The following is a 20,853-nucleotide window of genomic DNA, read 5'->3' as shown; positions in this document are numbered from 1 at the left end:
CATGTGATAGACAAATCAAGTTTACATTAGTGGTCTTTACTGAAATACATTAGTTCACATTACTAATGTTTTTTAGCATATGTTTTTTAAAACTATTCATGTCTTATAATTTAAATTATACTACTTAAATTAGATATTATATATTAATTTAATAAGAAATGAAACAATAAGACCATTTCATTTTTTTATTGTTGACAAAAAACAGGTAACACTGCAATATACTCAAGTTCACAATGTTAACAATACAGTGTTTAGAGGAAATACAGTGTTCAACCATAAAGCATTAAACTGGATAAAAATAAAGGGAAAAGAGCACATGCACACACTCCTGCACACACTCCTGCACACGCTGGTTAGTGGATAACTGTTAACTCATATCAATAGAGCACCAACATGCAGATGTAACATACAGTGGTAAATGTTAAGAGTACTTACTGCACTGACTGGACAATCGGAACAAGAATCTGTTCAAAGATTCACGCTTTGCATGTTGAGAACAAAAAACAGGCATGGCTTCTGAAGCTAGCTTAGCCCTGATGGCAATTAACTATAATGTTTTAATAAGTAATCTCGTTTGTCACATAAAAATTCACAAAACTTCCACTGCATCTTCAAAATAACCTGTGAAAACAGAGCATAAGAAAACGTTTCAATTAGCAAATCACTTTCACTGTAAAACGTTAATGAATATCTGCTAATGACTACACTTTTTAAACAGTTTAAGTTGTGTATTAAGTTTTATTACACCAGAGATATATGTTAGCGTTAGCGACAAGCACGTGTAACGTACATACATAACTTACACATGCTTATATGAACCACTGGAAAAAAAACTTATGCTAGCGAAATACAAATGTTGTAACTGGGAATATATACAGTAACACTGGCTAATGTTATTAAACGTGACCTGATAGAAATAGCTCATGTTACTGTGAATGGACAGAAAATTAGAAAAAATTTGCATCAATCGTCACATTTACACTAATTTAACTTATTAACATTTACCTAACATCATTTTTAGGGTAATCATTTATTGTCAGAAAGATTTTTTAGATATTTACACTCACCGTTTCAAAGTGCTTTCAAAAATCCACGGTTTGCGCACCGAGGAGCAGACAGCGTGTGGTCACGTCCTGTTTCACGCCCCATTTATTGATTTGGTCTTTGTGAATATTAGTTTATTAATGACTGCATTCATTAGACACACTGTTTGTAGAGAATACACACACACATGAACTGATTCAAGACTGACATCATTACATCATGCATAAAATTTTGGTGTCCACTTTTACCATTTAATAACACCATAACTTTTGGCTTTTGACTTTGGCTATGTAGTTCAAGTTCAAGTACAAGTTCAAGTTTCTTTATTTGTCATTTCACTACATGTTGAGACATGCAGTGGAACGAGATGTCGTGTCTCACAGGTCAAACGGTGCAACATCCATACAGACATTATACAATTAAACAAGATATTTAGAATTAAATACACAAGAGATACACTCAAGCAGTAAATATAGGTATGGAGACTACAATGCTTCCTTGATATTGTGCACATGCAACAGGAGACATTCAAGGTCAGCAGCTGGTAGCAGAATAGTGCATGTGGTGTGCACCATGAGCATGTAAACATTTAAACATTTTTGATGTGTCAGTGTGCTAATGCTGAGGAGAGTGTGACTGGTGGCAGTCAGGTGGGTCACATCACAGGACGTCTGTGTATATTCAGGGGGTGGTAGTGGTGGTTTGAGTTCAGGGCTCTAGCAGCTTGGGGAAGAAACTGTTCCACAGTCTAGCAGAGCGGGCTCTGATGCTCCTGTACCTTCTACCTGATGGTAGAAGCTGAAAGATGTTGTAGGAGGGATGGGTGGAGTCCCCCGCCATGTTTTTGGCCCTGCTGAGGCATTGCTTCATGTCATATAATATATAATATAGAACTCTTCTTGTTTTAAATTCTGAGGGCTAAAACCCCTAAAGATGAAACCCTAGAACCGCCCACTGGAATGTAATATACAGTAATTCTATAATGTCATTTTCTGGTTTGTTTCCTTGACATTTTCACTTTTTCTTCCACAGTATTTTTCATAAATAATTGGAATCAGCTGAATCATATCCCCCTTTACTGTAGGGATTAATATGAAATATCATGTTTCTCTTGCAGGTTTATTCCCCCAGCGGAGGAGACGTCAGTCTTTATCACCTGCTATCAGTGAGTCACTGATTTATTTCACACTAAACCAGAAGCCACACTGTCTCACTTCTCCTTGTGTAATCCTATAAATGAAGAAATGTTTTTACTTTATAATGTTTTATAAAGTTGTATATCTTTACTGTGTAGAAATGTCTATAACACAATTACACAACTGAGTGTAACGATGATGCCACACAATGGAACGTATATAAAAGTTTAGTTATAAAGATGTCATCATGTTTTGGAAGCCCTTCTCTGTTTCAGACACTAAACTGAAGAATATCAGTGACACATTTTGTCCTCAAGTAAAATTTGTTCTGAAAAGATATTAGGAAACAAATCTTTTTAATTAATTCATTTCTTAACTTTCCTAACTCTGGGACTGAATCTGAATAACACAGAACAGAGATCATTGATATTTCTTGTCCTAATACTTTTTCAGTGTCTGAAGTGAGAATTGTGCTGCTGGGGGATAATGTACCTTTGACCAGCAGAGTGGGAAACATCATCCTGGGCAGATCTGCATTTAAGACTGAGGTTCTACAGAGTGAGAGAGCCAGTGGTGATGTGGAGGGAAGACTCATCACCATCATAAACACACCTCATCTCTATAACCCACGTCTCTCTCAGGAGGAAGTGATTCAGAGAGTAAAAGAGTGCTTTTCTCTCGCTGATCCTGGACCTCATGTGTTTCTGTTAGTGCTTCAGTCAGAATTAATATCACATGAGCTACATGACAGAGTCAGAAGTGTATTAGAAACTTACAGCCCAAAGTCTAGCACACGGACAGTAACGTTAACTATAGGTAAAGTCCATGGATTCATCAGTGAATGTGATGTGAGACACCACAGAATTGAGAGTCTATCTAAATTTGATCAACACAAGGTTGTTCAGCTTTTGGGGAAAATAGATGCAGTGGTGAAGGAGACTGGAGGAAGTGACTCGATCTGTAAAATGTCTGAACTTCTTAAAGACCATGCACAAGACAAGAAGCGCTCAGGGACACCAGGAAGACACCAAGATCATTGGACTGAGATCACATCAGAGACAGATAGAAACCTGGAGGAAAGTAAAGGTAGGTCTAATGTATTATCTTCAGTCATGCGACCATGTGGTATTCAATTTGACATTCATTAATAATTGATAAGACAACTTCTAAATAAACTAAAATTCAATTGTCAATTAAAACACTTTATTGCTCTAAATTTAGTCTGATTTAAAAAAAATCAAGCATCATGTTAGTTCAGGCAGGCCATGTAGTAAGCTGTATCAGCTTCTAATCAGCTGTCCACAAGACGCACCAATCCAGCACGACTTCCGTAATTTCCCTTCTTTAAATCATCGCATTCGAGCGCACCTATGCATCACCGCTGCTGCGATCCAACACCCTCCTCCGTCCCCGACTCCTCCAGCTGAACCTGTCCCCATCGCCGATTAAATTCTTCACGTAAAAAATTCGTACCTTGCGCAATTTCGGTTCTGATTCTGAGCTGTAATCGGGGGGTCTATTCATTCCCCAGCGCTGCCTCCCCACCCCATCCATGCATGTGCACGGACAGGTGCGTGGGAAAATTCTCCCAGAACAGAACCATCCGCCAACACTAACTGTATGCTCACTAACCTTCATTTACGAAGTGGTCCTTGTAGCAGCCCTTGGCATCGATAAATGAACAGAGAGTCTCTAAACGAGTGTAGATCATTTATTGGGACACGTCTTCAGTTCACGAGTCATACTCTTCCACATGAAGCATCCACCAGTCATCACCGTTTAACACCGTGAAACTTAAATTAAAGAAAGAAAAGTACACATTCAAAACAAACAAATGACCTACACACATTAAAATCAAACTTAACAATGATAAGCTTTAAGCTATCGTAACCAAATTCACATTAAAACAAAAGACATACCTCGCTCCGCTTTACCAAGGGTGCAAAACAATACCAACTCTGCTAAACTCTGACAATCCAGTACCGGTGTGCAAAAAAAAATAAAAAAAACTTACAAAAGTATGTGATCCACGCTATTGCCCTGAACACATGCAGAGACAAAACCAACAGCTAACCAAGAAAAAGGGGCACATGTGAACATTAGTGATGGCCAGTTCGTGAACGAATCATTCTTTTGAACCGGTTCTTTTTAGTGAACTGGATGAACCGGTTCACCAAATCGGACTGATTCGTTCTAAACAGTTTGCGTCTTGAGTCAGCGCTGATCCACAAGTTACTAAAGTTACACACTTTCGGTCGTCTGACAGTCGGTCTGACTCTAAATAAACTAATATCCCGGAGTTATATGTAACTCCTGTACACTGAACTGACATGTTGTGCTGAGAGAACTGTGAGCGCGACCTGTTGATACTGCGCATGCGTGAATTACTGAACCGATACAGCGAATCATCAGTACACTGAACCGATACAGCGAATCATCAGTACACTGAACCGATACAGCGAATCATCAGTACACTGAACCGATACAGTGAATCATCAGTACACTGAACCGATACAGCGAATCATCAGTACACTGAACCGATACAGCGAATCATCAGTACACTGAACCGATACAGTGAATCATCAGTACACTGAACCGATACAGTGAATCATCAGTACACTGAACTGATACAGTGAATCATCAGTACACAGAACCGATACAGTGAATCATCAGTACACAGAACCGATACAGTGAATCATCAGTACACTGAACCGATACAGCGAATCATCAGTACACTGAACTGAGAACTGTTTCGGACGCGTCCGACATACTGTTGATGCTGCGCATGCGTGAACCTTCAGAGCAAATTATACATATTGGGATATGCATAGTAACTAGTCATAAGCTATTAAACATTTTATTAAAAAAAATCAATATCTGTCACTCAATATATGTCAGTTAATTTGACTATTGACTGTTGTGCAGGTTAGTCTGTATTTTTATATGCCGCTTTTTGTAAGTTGATGAAGATTAGTTTATTAACTTTATATCTTTAAGACACGTAAAACATCCACGTTTGCACATAAATGCCTTTACTGCGTGTTTTAGTTGCAAAACTTAAATGTAAGAAACGTATTTAACTAAAGTTATGATTACACAGAACTTTTTGAATGTGTTAAATTGATTGTATTAATATCTGCCGGCAGCGGGATGATGGAATTTGCGTCATTACGTCATTGTGAACTGGTTCATTAAATCGAACTGTCCGAAAGAACCGGTTCGCGGAAAAGAACCGAACTTCCCATCACTAGTGAACATGCGCAATATAAATAAATTCCTCCGGTCAATCTCATCCCGAACACAGGTCACGCACACACACACACACACACACACGCACACACACACACACACACACACACACACACACACACACACACACACACACACACGCACGTGAACAAATGCTGCCAAATGCTGTAAATGAACAACGGTTCAAACAAATGAAAGCCCAAAGCCACTTACAGTCCTGACTGAATTTACATTTACATTTACATGTACAGCATGTGACAGACCCCTTATCCAGAGCGACGTACATAAGTGCTTAAATCTCTAACACTGAATACATTAATGCTGGTTCACTGGGTTACATACTTAAGATACCATGAGTTTAAAACATTTGTTGAAAGTTACAATGAAAAAGTGTCAAATTTTTTTTTTTTTTTTTTTTTTTTTTTTTAAATGCAAAGGATAAGGAAAGAAGTGCTAGTTGAAGTGTTTCCTGAATAAGTAGGTCTTCAACCGCCGCTTGAAAATAGCCAGTGACTCAGCTGTCTGGACCTCTAGGGGAAGTTCATTCCACCACCTTGGTGCCAGTACAGAGAAGAGTCTTGTAGTATACTTGCCTCTTACCCTGAGAGATGGTGGAACCAGTCGAGCAGTGCTGGTTGAAGTGTTTCCTGAATAAGTAGGTCTTCAACCGCCGCTTGAAAATAGCCAGTGACTCAGCTGTCTGGACCTCTAGGGGAAGTTCATTCCACCACCTTGGTGCCAGTACAGAGAAGAGTCTTGTAGTATACTTGCCTCTTACCCTGAGAGATGGTGGAACCAGTCGAGCAGTGCTGGTTGATCGGAGGTTGCGGGGTGCAGTGCGAGGAATGATGAGGGCTTTGAGGTAAGAGGGAGCTGGTCCATTTTTGGCTTTGTAGGCCAGCATCAGTGTTTTGAACCGGATGCGTGCAGCTACCGGAAGCCAGTGGAGGGATCGCAGCAGCGGGGTGGTATGCGAGAACTTTGGCAGGTTGAAAACAGGCCGGGCAGCTGCATTTTGGATCATTTGCAGAGGACGGATTGCGTTCATAGGTAGACCTGCCAGCAGTGCATTGCAGTAATCCAGTCTAGAAATGACAAGAGACTGAACAAGTACCTGAGCAGTCTGTGTGGACAAAAATGGCCGAATCCTTCTAATGTTGTAGAGAAGAAACCGACATGAGCGAGTCACATTAGCAACATGAGAGGAAAAGGACAGTTGATTGTCCATGGTTACCCCAAGGTTGCGAGCTGTGGCTGAAGGGGAGATCAGATCGTTGTGCAAGGATATAGCAAGATCGTGACCTGGGGATGAATCACCTGGGATGAACAGCAGTCCAGTTTTGCTAGGATTGAGCTTTAACTGATGAGCAGTCATCCATGATGATATTTCTGCCAAACATGCTGAGGTCCGGTCAGAAGTTGTGGCATCTGAGGGTGGGAAAGAGAAGATAAGTTGTGTATCATCAGCATAGCAGTGGTAAGAGAACCCATGTGATGAAATAACTTCACCAAGAGAGTGAGTATACAGGGAGAAAAGAAGAGGACCAAGTACTGAGCCCTGTGGGACGCCAGTGGAGAGTCTGCGTGGAGCAGATGTCACTCCCCTCCATGTTACCTGATATGAGCGTCCTTCCAGGTAGGAGGCAAACCATTCCCAAGCTGATCCGCAAATCCCAAGACTCTTGAGGGAGGATAAGAGAGTCTTGTGGTTGACCGTATCAAACGCTGCTGAAAGGTCAAGGAGGATAAGGACGGATGATAGTTTGGCTGATCTAGCAGTATGTAGCTTCTCAGAGACATCCAAAAGGGCTGTCTCTGTAGAGTGAGCTGCTTTAAAGCCAGACTGTTTGGGATCTTGGAGGTTGTTCTGTGAGAGATAGACAGACAGGTGATTATATACAATGCGTTCAAGAATTTTTGAAAGAAATGAGAGAAGTGATACCGGTCTGTAGTTACTGATGTCTGATGGATCCAGAGCAGGTTTCTTTAGGATGGGAATAACCCTTGCTCTCTTGAAAGAAGTTGGTACCTGACCAGATGCTATGGATCTATTGACGATAGTGGAAATGAAGGGCAAGAGGTCTTGTGAGATGGTCTGGAGCATAGTGGTAGGGAGTGGATCCAATGGGCAGGTGGTAGGATTGCAGGACTGGATGAGTTGTAAAATCTCTTCTGCTGCCACAGTTGAAAAATGTGACAACGAAGGTGTGGGGAATGCATACTCTGAGATGTAAGTGCAGTCTGGGCTGAAGTGAAGGTCCGGCAGATTTCCTCAATCTTCTCCTGGTAGAAAGAAGCAAAGTCTTCTGCAGTCAGGGAGGATGAAGAAGGTGGAGTCGGGGGGTTGAGCAGAGAAGAGATGATGTTGTGGAATTTCCGAGGGTCATGTGAGGAAGCTTCAAGCTTTTCCTTGTAGAAGGAAGTCTTGGCAGAAGTCACATCTGAGGAGAACTTGACAAGAAGTGTTCTGTAAAAATCAAGATCTGCATCAAGTTGTGATTTCTTCCACTTTCTCTCTGATGATCTTAGCTCTCTTCGATTGTTGCGCAGCACATCTGAAAGCCAAGGAGCAGAACAAGAAGTTTTCTTGGGTTTAGTGAACATAGGGCAGAGGGAGTCCATAGTTGAGGAAAGAGATGAGAGGAAAGTATCTGTGGCTGAGTCTAAGGGTAGTGAGGAAAAAGACTCAGTATCAGGAAGAGAAGAAAGAGTGCCAGAAGCTACAGATGAAGGGGAGACAGAGTGAAGGTTGCGGCGAGTAAGAGCAAGGGGGTGAGAGGTAGTTTTAGGTAAGATAGGTAGAGTGATGGTGAAGGATACCAGGTGATGATCAGAGACGTGTAGTGGGGTAGCAGTCACATCTGTAGCTGGAGAAGGACGGGTGAAAACCAGGTCCAGGACATTGCCTCCTTTGTGTGTGGGGACGTAGCTGTTGAGTGTGAGGGAGAAAGAGTCGAGAAGAGACAGGAGGGAAGAAGAATGTAGCTTGTCAGCGGGGAGGTTGAAGTCACCAAGCACTGTCAGGGGGGAGCTATCGGAAGGGAAAGCACTAAGCAATGAGTCCATTTCTTCCAGGAAGTCTCCTAGGGGACCAGGAGGGCGGTAGACAACAATGATAACAAGGTTGATAGGAGAGGTAACTGAAAAGCATTAAATTCAAAAGAAGAGATGGTTAAATGAGAGAAGAGTAGAGGTGTAAAGCACCATCTCCATGACAACAATAAACCTGTACCACCACCCCTGCCTGTTTCTCGTGGTGAGTGAGAGAAAGCATAGGCAGAGGATAAAGCAGCTGGTGTAGCAGTGTTCTGTGGGGATATCCAGGTCTCTGTTAGAGCAAGAAAATCAAAGGAGTAATGGGAAGTTAAAGCAGAGATAAAATCAGCTTTCTTTACCGCAGACTGACAATTCCAGAGCCCACCTACCCCCACTGTGTGAGACTTACAGAGGAGGGTAGATGAGGTTATTGGGATTGTGACCTCTGCTATGTGGATGAGAGCGTCTGCGAGAGTAGGTCTTGAGTACAGAGATGGGTTTAATGCACATATTTGTAGTCAAACAAGAGTGAGAATTAAGGTATGGTAGAATATATCAAAACAGTACTAGACACTAATGTTAGAGAGAGAGAGCTACTAACAAACCTTCAATTTAAATAGGTAAGCCCCGCCCCCAATTCACACCTTAAGGGAGACTGAAACTACTCCTGATTAATCAGCTGAGAGAACAACAAAAACCAACACTATAAAAATCAACAATGCTATAAAATATAACACGATTCAAATCACACTACTGTAGAACAAAGTGAGTTAAGCAGATAGTATACAAAAGACAGGAACCTACTTTACCAGAAGACAATATAATCAAATGTAGAGAGTTAAAGCACACTGAATTACTGTCATGATTCAGCCTGGACTTTGGCCACGTGCAGTTGTTTGTTTACGTTTCTCGTCACGTGTCTGCCCCGCCTTCGTTTGCTCCTCCCTGTCACCACACCTGCTCCTCATTGTGTCATCATTGTTTTGTATTTAAGTGTGCGAATCTACTGTTGTCTTGTCCTGTCTTCAGTCCATGTCCTGTTTAGTGTTTCTTTTGTTATTAAACCCTGTTGTGTTTTTGCTATCCTGCGTCTGGGTCTGCTTCCTGCCCCACGTCATGACAATTACAGTTTTGTTTTATTTAAAAAAGTCAGTAAATCATATAAAGATAAATAATTTTTGTTATTCAACCTTTAATGTGAAATAACAACCAAGAAAATATAAATGAAAAACAGAAATGTTTTTGGGGGACACAAAGAAAAAGAAAAAACAATGTGGTTACATACATCCATTTATAATGGGGCATGTTAAACAATGTATGGGATCTCCATAAAAGAGATCCATAGAGTATACAGTTTACAATTACAAGTACAATTACAATTTATCTTAAAGACATGCATGATATTTTTTTGAAGAGCAAAGTGGGCTTATAAATCATTTTTGTTTGCCACTTTCTTTACACTATCCTTTCCTAGGAACAAAAATAACCCGGTCGGTTGTGGATGAACAGGCACCAACCAGTGAAGAATTTAGAGATAAAGGGGCAGGAACAATCGATCAATCAACATTCAACCCAGTCTATTCACCAGGTACTTGTCTTTGTTATTACATCATTTTAACCACAAGTCACTAAAGGGAGAGCCAGGATGCCCAACAGTGTCTCCTCACCTACAACATGGTCACTGCTATCGTGGTCCTATGAACAAAATAAACAGATGATACCCGGCCAACACAATTTATCATTATTCTTTATAAAGTCAGTGCACTGTTCCAGGAATATTAGGTAAAACAAATACACAAGGCTAGTCATGGTTATACTGCTGCACAACAGAGCCATGTGCTTTTCACTCAAAAGAGCCCTGTCTCAGCCTTGTAATCAGTTTTTATAGACATATTTCTAACACAGCGACAGTGGGAAAAAAATCAACTCTGTATAAGATATCATTGTCATCTACTATCTACAGTGCAAGGCGTAGCTTATCAGGCTTGTACTTGAAACTTTCTACCCTTATTTCTAGCCCATATTCCTCTACCAACTTGCCTAAACAATCTCTAGTCACATATCAGAAGTTCACTCTACGTGAGATTTTCCTTTTAAGATTTCTATTACAATTCCCTCTTTTTGTCGTTGGACAACACACAAAATCTTGAAGGATCACTCGTACACAATCAACCAAGAGCATGAGTACATTCATAAGGTTAAGCTTGACCAAGTTTAATATTACAGCTGTATATCATTTCTCCTTACATGGTTTCAATGATAACGTCATGTAACGTCATGTAATACATGATCATCATTGGACAACACACTGTTTCTGTGGGAGCAGAACCCTAACACTTACGCTAGAAAGCTGCTAGCTCAGAATGTGTTCAGCAATTTACACATTGATCTCTGCTTCATACAAATTTGGTCATATCCAGTGTAAATTGGGTTTGGTGGCCAGTCAGGTAGGGAGTCTCCCCTAAAGGGAGTAGTCCAGTCAACGTCTGCTTCACAACATGATTTATTTGTCAGCGCTCTAGCAGTGTAATTAGCTGAGTATATTAAACTGTAATTATCAAAATGACAGCATGTACTGAGTCTTTTCTGTTAACAAACAAGTTAACATGATACAGATTCTAATAACACTTAAGATAATAAACGCACGATCATGGGGTGATAATCAATTCAATTTATTTATATAGCAGTTTTAACAGTTCAAAGCAGCTTTACAGAAGTATAGACACAGAATAAAAAATATATAGTCTAAAGTTTCAAATTAAGTTACAATACAGTACTGGGCAAAAGTTTAAGGCAGGTGTGAAAAAATGCTGTAAACATAGAATACTTTCAACAATAGAAGTGTTAAACATTTATTTTCATAAATGAACAAAATGCAGTGAATGAACAAAAGAGAAATCTAAACCAAATCAATATTTGGTGTGACCGCCCTTTGTCTTCAAAACAGCAGCAATTCTTCTAGGTACACTTGCACACAGTTTTTGCATAGTCACAAAGCCAAAGCTAACGCCTAGGGTTGCCCACGGGAGCACCACTCCTCTTCACTTCACATGTCTAACAGGTTTGCTCTCCTCAGTGAAGCACCTGCTGAGAAACCTGAAAGAGCTCTGGTTATATGAGACTCCATCTTAAGGCATGTGAAATTAGCTCAGCCTTTAGGGGCTCCAGCAGCACTGGTTAGGTGTATTCCAGAAGTCAGGGTGCTGGACATAGCAGGTAATCTTAGGGTCTTAGGCAAGAATAGGAACTTGCAGGTAGTTTTCCACATAGGAGCTAACAATATACGCCTTCGTCAGTCAGAGATTACTAAGAGTAATATTGTAGAGGTGCATAAATTAGTGAAGGACTGTTAAATATAAGATCTCTTGCATCTAAAGCTCTTATGACTAATGAAATGATTATTGCTCAGAAGTTTAGTGTTCTGTGTTTAACAAAAACATAGATCAAACCAAACGAGTTTGTCGCACTAAACGAAGCTTGTCCACCCGGTTATAACTTTTTTGAACAATTGCAATTTTCAAGCTTTTAGTATCCATGTACTGAGTCTTTTCTGTTAACAAACAAGTTAACATGATACAGATTCTAATAACACAAGATCATCCACACGGTCACGGGGTGATAATCAATTCAATTCAATTTATTTATATAGCAGTTTTAGCAGCTTTATAGAAGTATAGACACAATAAAAAAAATAAAAGTATGAAGTTAGAAGTATAGAAGTATAGACACAGAATAAAAAAAATTAAGTCTAAAGTTTAAAATTAAGTTATTATATATCTCTAAAATATATCCCTAATGCGTAAGCCAGAGGTGATGGTGACAAGGAAAATCTCCCTGAGATGATATAAGGAAGAAACCTTGAGAGAAATCAAACTTAAAAAGGACCCCAGCCTTATTTGGGTGACACTGGACAGTAAATAATGTAAATAATGTCATTTCTACTCCTGAGGAACTAATGCGTCAGCACAAATCCTGAGTTCAGACCCAACACTAATTCCTCCCTGCTGACATCTTCAAATGATCACTAATGAAGAGCCGACCATAAAGCTGACAGACGCAACAATGGTACAAAGAACATGACAGTCTCAGAGCAGCTCCATCCACAGGAATCGCATGATTCACTGGCTGACCTTGTGAGAGATGGGAGAAAAAGAGAATGAGAATATTAGGTATGATTGTAAATAGGTGATGGACAATGAACATTAAGTGTAAAGTGCAGACAGGGACTCTATAGCTAGAATAGCTAGGACAGCATAACCAAGAGGGAGAGCCAGAAGGTGAAAGACATGAGGGCTTCCTAGGACATAAAGCATCTAAACACTCCACAGTCAGTGACTTGCGAGGGTGGTTAGGGTTAGGGTTGTTTCAGATCTTTTTAATATTCCATTCTGATCCAAGTCAAAGGTACGTAATCATTAAGAATAGCAAACTTTCAGCTTGTCCAGTGTGTGAGCTGCAGCATGTTTAGTAATTCTTCCTTTGTCATTAGCATTAATTTTACTTGTGATAAGTGTATGTTAGTTAGCTCTCTGACAGAGAAGATTTTAGCTTTAGAGGCATGCATCTAGACACTAGAGAGGGATAGCGATAGTATTGTAGTTTCTGTAGGGGAAAAGTCTGGATGCCTTAGGCAGAGTTAGAAAACGTCCAACTGCTGGGCGAATGGGTGACGTCTCAGAAGTAAAGTCACAAAGCTAAAGCTAACGCTAAGGCTTACCCACGGGAGCACCACTACTCTCCACTTCACATGTCTAACAGATTTACTCTCCTCAATGAAGCACCTGCTGAGAAACCTGAAAGAGCTCTGGTTATATGAGACTCCATCTTAAGGCATGTGAAATTAGCTCAGCCTTTAGGGGCTCCAGCAGCACTGGTTAGGTGTATTCCAGAAGTCAGGGTGCTGGACATAGAACCAGAATCAGAAAGGTCTTTATTGCCAAATATGTTTTCACATATGAGGAATTTGTTCTAGTACAGAAGCTCCACAGTGTAAACAAAATGGCAATGATAAGACACGAACACATATATAATATAGTATATAGTAATATAGTAATATAGTCGTGTAGTTGGTGATGGCTTTCAGACCTTTCCACACTGAAGCTGAGTCATTAGAGGAAAACTGGATCCGTAGCTTTTCAGAATAATTCCTCTTTGCCACTCTGATCTCCTTTTCCAGTGTGTATTTGGCCTGTTTGTACAAGACTCTATCCCCAGTTCTGTGAGCATCCACTTTGGCCTGACGGAGCTGGCTGAGTTTCGCAGTGAACCATGGCTTGTTATTGTTGTAGGTTAAGTGAGTTCTGGTAGGAATACACAAATCCTCACAAAAACTGATGTATGATGTTACAGTCTCTGTGAGCTCGTCCAGGTCGGAGGCAGCAGCTTCAAAAACAGTCCAATCCGTGAGAGAGAAACAGGCTTGTAGATCCTGCTCTGCTTCCTTAGTCCATCTTCTTACAGTCCTTAATACAGGTTTAGCTGTTTTTAGCTTCTGCCTGTAGGTCGGTATCAGATGAACTAAGCAGTGATCAGAGAGTCGTAGAGCTGCCCGTGGGACAGAGTGATATGCATCCTTTATTACAGTGTAGCAGTGATCCAGTGTGTTACTGTCTCTGGTGGGACGTGTAACATGCTGTCTGTATTTATGCAGTTCACGTGAGAGAATCGCTTTATTAAAGTCCCCAAGTATTATTACTACAGAGTCCGGGTGTTGTTGCTCACTCTCTGTGATCAGATCAGCGAGTGTCTGTAAGGCCGAGCTCACGTGCGCTTGTGGAGGGATGTAAACACTCACCAGAATTTACTAGCAAAACTCCCTCGGCGAGAACGGTTTGCAGTTCATGAAGAGTGTTTCAAGATCTGGACAGCACATCTTCTCTAACACAGTTACATCAGAACACCACCTTTTACTGATGTAAAAACACGTCCCGCCATTCCCACATTCCCCATTGATTCCACACCACGGTCCGCTCTATAGAGCTGAAAGCCCGGCAGACTTAAAGGTTTCGGTGAAACAGAGAGCAGCAGGGTTCGAAAAATCCTTATTTTTCCGTGTTAGCAGAAGGATTTTGTCCGTTTTGTTGGGTAGAGAGCGGAGATTTGCCAGATGAATGCTAGGCAGTGGTGTTCTTAATCTGCGCTGTCTGAGTTTCACTAGTGTGCTGGTGCGTTTTCCCCATCTGCGCATCTTGAAGCGCTTAAACAGCGCAGCCGCTCCGCCAACTACAATATGCAGCAAATGTCGGAATACTCAAAAACCGGTAAAAGGTCTTGTGGTGTGTGCTGCCGAATGTTCAGCAGTTCATCTCTCGTGAAACTGACCGGATTTTCTTGACAAAAAACAGAGTAAACACCAAGGAGCTAAGCACTGAGGCTGCCATCCGCTGCACCATCTTGCTCGTAAGATTAGCACATAATCTTTGTGTCTTAGCCAAGCATAGGTACATGAAGGTAGTTTTCCATATAGGAGCTAACAATATACGCCTTCGTCAGTCAGAGATTATTAAGAGTAATATTGTAGAGGTGTGTAAATTAGTGAAGGACTGTTAAATATAAGATCTATTGTGTCTAAAGCTCGTATGGCTAATGAATTGATTACAGATCAGAAGTTTAGTGTTCTGTGTTTAACAGAAACATAGATTAAACCAAAAGAGTTTGTTGGTTTAAATGAAGCTTGTCCAATTGCAATTTTCAAGCTTTCAGCATCCACACTCCTAAATCTTTCTATTGTTCTTCTTCATGACAACAAATGTGGGTGTGAGTTCGAGGGTCCCTTCCACTGTCTACCTTTGCTTCTTGCCTTTTTCTCATTGGCCATGTTTGCACATCTCCCTGGACTTTGTTACCAGTCTGCCCGAACCCCCCACCAAAACCCCCTAACCCATTGCACCACCATCTTCACTGTGGCAGAGCACTTTTCCAAGACGGTACACTTTAGACTAAAACTACCTCCTTGAGAAAAGCCACACTCAGTTACCCACCACAACAACAGACTAAGTACCATAATTGGACCTAAAAATTTACATTTGGTATGATAAGAATGCTGACATTCGATTATGCATGTCAATGAACTAACAGAATCCCTCCAACTAAAATACAAGAAAATAATGGACTACACCACCCCAAGAATCCCACTCCAGGAAATATTTGCTAGAGCACATAATCTAGGTCAAACAAGTTTACTTCTGCAATGGCCATGTATAAAGAGATGCTTTATTTTGTAATACAACATACATTAAATTGCAAAAATTAACATACATTAAAATTAAATACCCAATACAGTACATAAAGTGGTAGGTTTGAATGTGTCTCTTCTTTTGCAGTGTCTGAGCTGAGGTTCATTCTTTTGGGGAAAAGTGTCTCAGACACCAGCAGTGTGGGAAACCTCCTCCTGGGCACATCTGTGTTTGAGACTGAACATCCTCTACATTCAGTGGAACTTCAGTGTGAGAGAGTCAGAGAACATGTGAAGGGAAGATACATCACCATCATCAACGCACCTCATCTGTTTGACCAAACCTTCTCATATCATCAGCTCACACTGTGTATTAAAGAGTGTATGTGTCTATCGGCTCCTGGACCTCATGTCATAATGCTCATTGTACAGCCAGAAAGTTTCAGTGAAACAGACAAAAGACGAGTGGATAAAATTCTCTCATCTCTGTCTGAAGAGGCCCATAAATACACCATGGTGTTAACTACAAAGAACATAGAAATCGGCAGCAGTGTTGATCCAGTGGAGGAGAATGTAATACAGAAGATCATTGCTGAATGTAATTACAGACATTTAAACTTCATTGGATGCAGCCAGGCCGATCTTGTAGAGAAGCTGGAAGAGATGGTCAAGGAGAATAAAGGAAGTCTTTTCTGTGAGATTTATGAAGATGCTGAGACTGCAATAGGCAACAAAATGTACAACGTACAGCCAGAAATGGAAGAAACTGAAAAAATAGAAGAGTGTGCTCTCACGGAACAAGAGCATAAAGAACCAGATGAAATGGAAATATATTTTCAGATGGATGAAGAAGAACATCATTCTGCTTTGACTACCAAAGGTAATAAATTATAAAAAAAATTGTAAAAAAAAAAAAAAACAAACAAAAAAAAAAACTTTTATCACAGTGGTAGACCTCTTTTGTTCCAATATGCAAATTAATCTAAGGTGGCATACTACATTTTAGTTACAGAACCTGTGTGCTCAGTAACTAGGGTAGGAATTCATAACAATGGCTCATTAAATAGTATGAACTAATAATACTTTGCGCAGATGTTGGTATAAAACCCATGGTAGATCATGGTATAAAAAGCGTATAACCAGGAAGTAAATTATAAGCCAGAAGTGCTAAAAACATGGAGATGGGCTCCCTCTGGTGAATGGGAGAACGTTTCTTTAGGAAACTCCTTCCTTGGAACACCGCTCAGTGTTATTCTTCTATTACATGGTCTCCTGCTGGGTCTGGGTGCTGGGCAATCAGTCTGAGCTCTGTGGAACCTTTCTATGAAGTATCACTCTGGTAGGCATGGGCAAGAGTAAAAAGGTTTCACAGTTTGTTGTGTTCTGCTGCACAGCAGGTCCCCACACTCCTCGTGTAGCATGAGAGAGGACGGGCCCCTGATCATTGATTACATCACATTACATTACAAGATTTTAAACAGGATTCAAGAAGATGTGTAAAATCTGTTGTGTCATTTTTTATCTACATTTAAAACACAGTCAGACTCAGAGTTGGTGGTAAAAGCAAAGAAGTAAAGATATTTAAAGGTATTTATTTTGCTGCAGTAAAAGGCGTCTTCCAAACAGTGTAGAGTGTCGAGTCTACACAGTGAAGACTCAAAGTTTAGTGATTCAGCTCTCCCTTTTATACTCTAGGTGTTTGCTTGTGTAGCACCTGCTGAGTTAGCCTGGTGTGTGTGTGTGTTGGTATATGTGTGTGTGCTTGTGTTTATGTGACCTCTCAGTCACCTCAGTTAATCAGTTAAGTCAGATCTCATTAAGCACGTGCACACACACTCCCCTAAAGTTCACATCCTTACAACACATAGAATGTTTACGCCAGGAATATTTGCAGGAGGAACGTAACACACACTCACACACTCTCTCACACATACACACACACTCACATACACACACACACACACTCACTCACTCACACACAGACACACACTCACACACAGACACACACTCACTCACACACAGACACACACTCACACACAGACACACACTCACTCACACACAGACACACACTCGCACACACACTCTCACACAATCACACACACACCCACACACACACACTCACACACAGACACACACTCACACACACACACAGACACACACTCATACACACGCACACACACACTCTCTCTCTCTCTCACACACACACACACACACACTCTCTCTCTCTCTCACACACACACACTCACACACACAAACACACACACACACTCTCACACACACACACACACTCACACACACACACACACACACACACAGACAGACACACACACACACACACACACACACAATAGAGACACAATATGAGTTTAACCTTCATCTATTAAATGCTGTTATACCTGTAACTTGATATTTCTTATATAAAATAAGAAATATTTGCAGGTCAAATACACACTTTTATTTTCTCAGCATAAAGTTATATATATAGCGTTCAGCGTCAGTTCAGGCAGGCCACATAGTCAAGCTCGGCTATCAGCTGATGTCAATTTTCTAACCCCACTCATCAGCTGATCTGATAACTAAGCGAGCTATTGGTCCATTTCAAACAGGACACCCTATTTAAATGTTTTTTCCAGTCTGTCTGCTTGGCTGTTTCCTCTGCATTGCTGCAACTGCGATTTAAACCCGGTGGCTATTTGGAGTTTTAAACCGCAAGCTATCTTCTTTTGTCGGGGCTGCTTCCTCTGCTTTGCTGCTGCTGCTGCTACTATGCCTCTCTAGGCTATGTTAGGTTACGTTATGCTAGGCCCTGCTAGGCTATGTTACGTTATGCTATGCCTCACCAGGCTATGTTAGATTATGTTATGCTATGCCCTGCTAAGCTACTGTATGTTAGGTCCCTAGATTTGCTAAACCTGCGCAATTTTGCGTAAAATCCCTGGACCTCACACCTACCAGCACCCCTACAGCTCCATTGTTCTCCTCCTTTTGTTGTGCAAACGCCCCCCATCACCTGTGAGGCCTGGCTCATTTGCATTTGTTCACTCAGAGTAGCTCAGATCCAAGGCAGGCCAAACCTCTGTCTGTGACGGAAACCTTCAAGGCCTATCTATACAAAATAGTCTGTTTAATTTATATAAAAAAATTGTGTGCTGTTTGTTATTGCCATAGTACATATCATATTTATACAACCCTTGTGCAGACCTGGGGTCTATTTGACTCATCTGGAAAGTTTGTGTCATAACTTGGGTTTCCTTCCACATATTTGCCTGAAATTTACCAAGATTGTTCCAAATTATGAACTCTGCAAGTAAAATTAATCTTGTCCTCCCGGGTCAACTTTACCCGGGCACATTTAGTGGGGCAATTGGTCACACTTTTGCCCTTTTCAGCGCAATGAACATACATACAGACACAAAAATGCACACATAAAATGCCCACTAACACACGCACCCAAAACACACACTGTGAAAGAAGAACTGCTATGCTATGCCTTGCTATGCTATGTTGGGTTACGTTATGCTATGCCCTGCTAGGCTATGTTACGTTACGTTATGCTTGCCTTGCTAGGCCATGTTGTTACGTTGCGCTATGTTAGAACTCATTGGCTGTTATGATACATTATGCTATGCCTTGCTAGGCTGTGTTATGGTGCTTGGTGCTGTGCCTTGCTGGGCTTGTTTTGTTGCGTTGTGCTGCGCCTTGCTAGGCCGTGTTAGGTTATGTTACGCTATGTTGTTCCTGGCTAGGCTGTTGTGATATGTCGGGCTGTGCCTTGATAGGCTATGTTGTGTTGCGTTATGCTATGCCCTGCTAGGCTATGTTAGGTTACGTTGCACTGTTATGCCTCGCTAGGTTGTTATGATGCGTTATGCTATGCTTTGCTAGGCTATGTTGGGTTACATTATGCTATGCCCTGCTAAGCTACGTTAGGTTATGTTATGCTATGTCCTGCTAGGCTGTGTTATGGTGTGTTGAGCTGTGCCTTGCTAGGCCATGTTTGGTTACGTTGCACTATGTGTACCTCGCTAGGCTGTTGTGATGTGTCATGCTGTGCCTCGCTGGGCTGTTGTGATATGTTATGCCATGCATTGCTGGGCGTTATGTTACATTGTGCTAGGACTCTCTAGGCTGCTATGATGCGTTATTCCATGCCTTGCTAGGCGTTATGTTACGTTATGCTGTGCCTCGCTAGGCTGTTGTGATACGTTATGCCATGCCTTACTAGGCGTTATGGCACGTTATGTTAGGACTCGCTAGGCTGTTATGATACGTTATGCAGGAAATATTTACTGACAAATGGTCTAACTTCTTAACTTGACAATGGTTAAATTCTAGAAAAAAAGGTAATGTTCCAAAGCTGGGAAAGGCACTGAGAAGCATCCTAACTGCTGCTTCTTCAATTATTTAATAGCTGGACTTATCCGAGGTTTTCGCAGGTGTCTTGGTTGCCTACTCATTAGTTTGCCTATGATGATTTGCTTTCTGCTGTTAAAGAACCTGAAATTGTCAATTCTTTGTTGGAACAGGAAGTTAAGAATGGATTTCTTTTTGGATCTTTTGGAAGTCTCCTTTCTCGGGTTGTTGGATGGATCCTAGAGGGATGGCTACTCGGGGGATATTGAGGGAGGAGGCACTTGGTTTCTCGTGTTTTGTTTGTGATTGAGCTAATGGTCAGTGGTTGCTAGTAAATGGTAAAGGAACTGCCTTCCATGCCTGATAATAACATGTCCTCTGCTCTGTTGGTATTTTACTAATAGTTTGGCTACTGAAAAGCTCGCTTTAATCCTCGGCTGGCTCTTCAGTTAGCAGGAAATCTGTTTGGGGGGATTTTGTCTGGCTGCTTTCCCAGTTAATGGGAGATTGTCCCCCCACGAAGCTGCTGCTGTTCCCTGGCTAGCTTTCATGGAGCTCATGAAAAGGATGGGGAATTCAGAACAGAGCCATACCGCCAAATGTAAAATTTATAAGCTTGCAAAAAAAGTTTAAATATGTTAAAGAATTGTCTTTATTTCCGACTTAAGTGGTCCTGACTGAAATGTATTATTTTAGTAAGATTTCTAAACCCTACATTGTACAGTATTGTTCACCTCTGGGTGAAAGTCTGTGCATTGTAGCGTTATAGACCATCTCTTATTAATGTATGACTGAATGTATTGATGATTTCTGTACAGATCCATTGCACAGGAACAGAAGAAATAGTATGACCCCACCTCC

The 20,853-nt window shown here is 41.0% G+C and overlaps 1 protein-coding gene and 1 long non-coding RNA gene across 8 annotated transcripts in view; one reads left to right on the top strand and one right to left on the bottom strand.

Moving 5' to 3' along the window:
* LOC113653753 (interferon-induced very large GTPase 1-like) overlaps window positions 1-20,853 on the top strand; it is an 859,689-nt gene that overhangs the window by 742,805 nt on the left and 96,031 nt on the right. For 5 of the 7 annotated variants that reach the window (XM_047816173.1, XM_047816174.1, XM_047816175.1 and 2 more), the window contains exons 2-4: window positions 2,162-2,209; window positions 2,634-3,266; window positions 9,940-10,053. The exons of the other annotated variants lie outside the window; for them this stretch is intronic. In XM_047816173.1, the coding sequence (XP_047672129.1) occupies window positions 2,162-2,209; window positions 2,634-3,266; window positions 9,940-10,053 (795 nt within the window). The remainder of the gene's footprint in view (window positions 1-2,161; window positions 2,210-2,633; window positions 3,267-9,939; window positions 10,054-20,853) is intronic. 7 annotated transcript variants of the gene reach the window in all.
* LOC125145194 lies at window positions 199-4,580 on the bottom strand. Its single transcript, XR_007143509.1, has 3 exons — window positions 4,100-4,580; window positions 3,813-3,973; window positions 199-1,894 (listed from the first exon to the last, which is right to left on the bottom strand). It is a non-coding gene; the product is annotated as an uncharacterized LOC125145194 (long non-coding RNA).

Source organism: Tachysurus fulvidraco, chromosome 7 (genome assembly GCF_022655615.1).
Source record: "Tachysurus fulvidraco isolate hzauxx_2018 chromosome 7, HZAU_PFXX_2.0, whole genome shotgun sequence".
In the NCBI taxonomy this organism is placed as follows: domain Eukaryota; kingdom Metazoa; phylum Chordata; class Actinopteri; order Siluriformes; family Bagridae; genus Tachysurus; species Tachysurus fulvidraco.
This window is presented reverse-complemented; position numbering and strand designations above follow the sequence as displayed.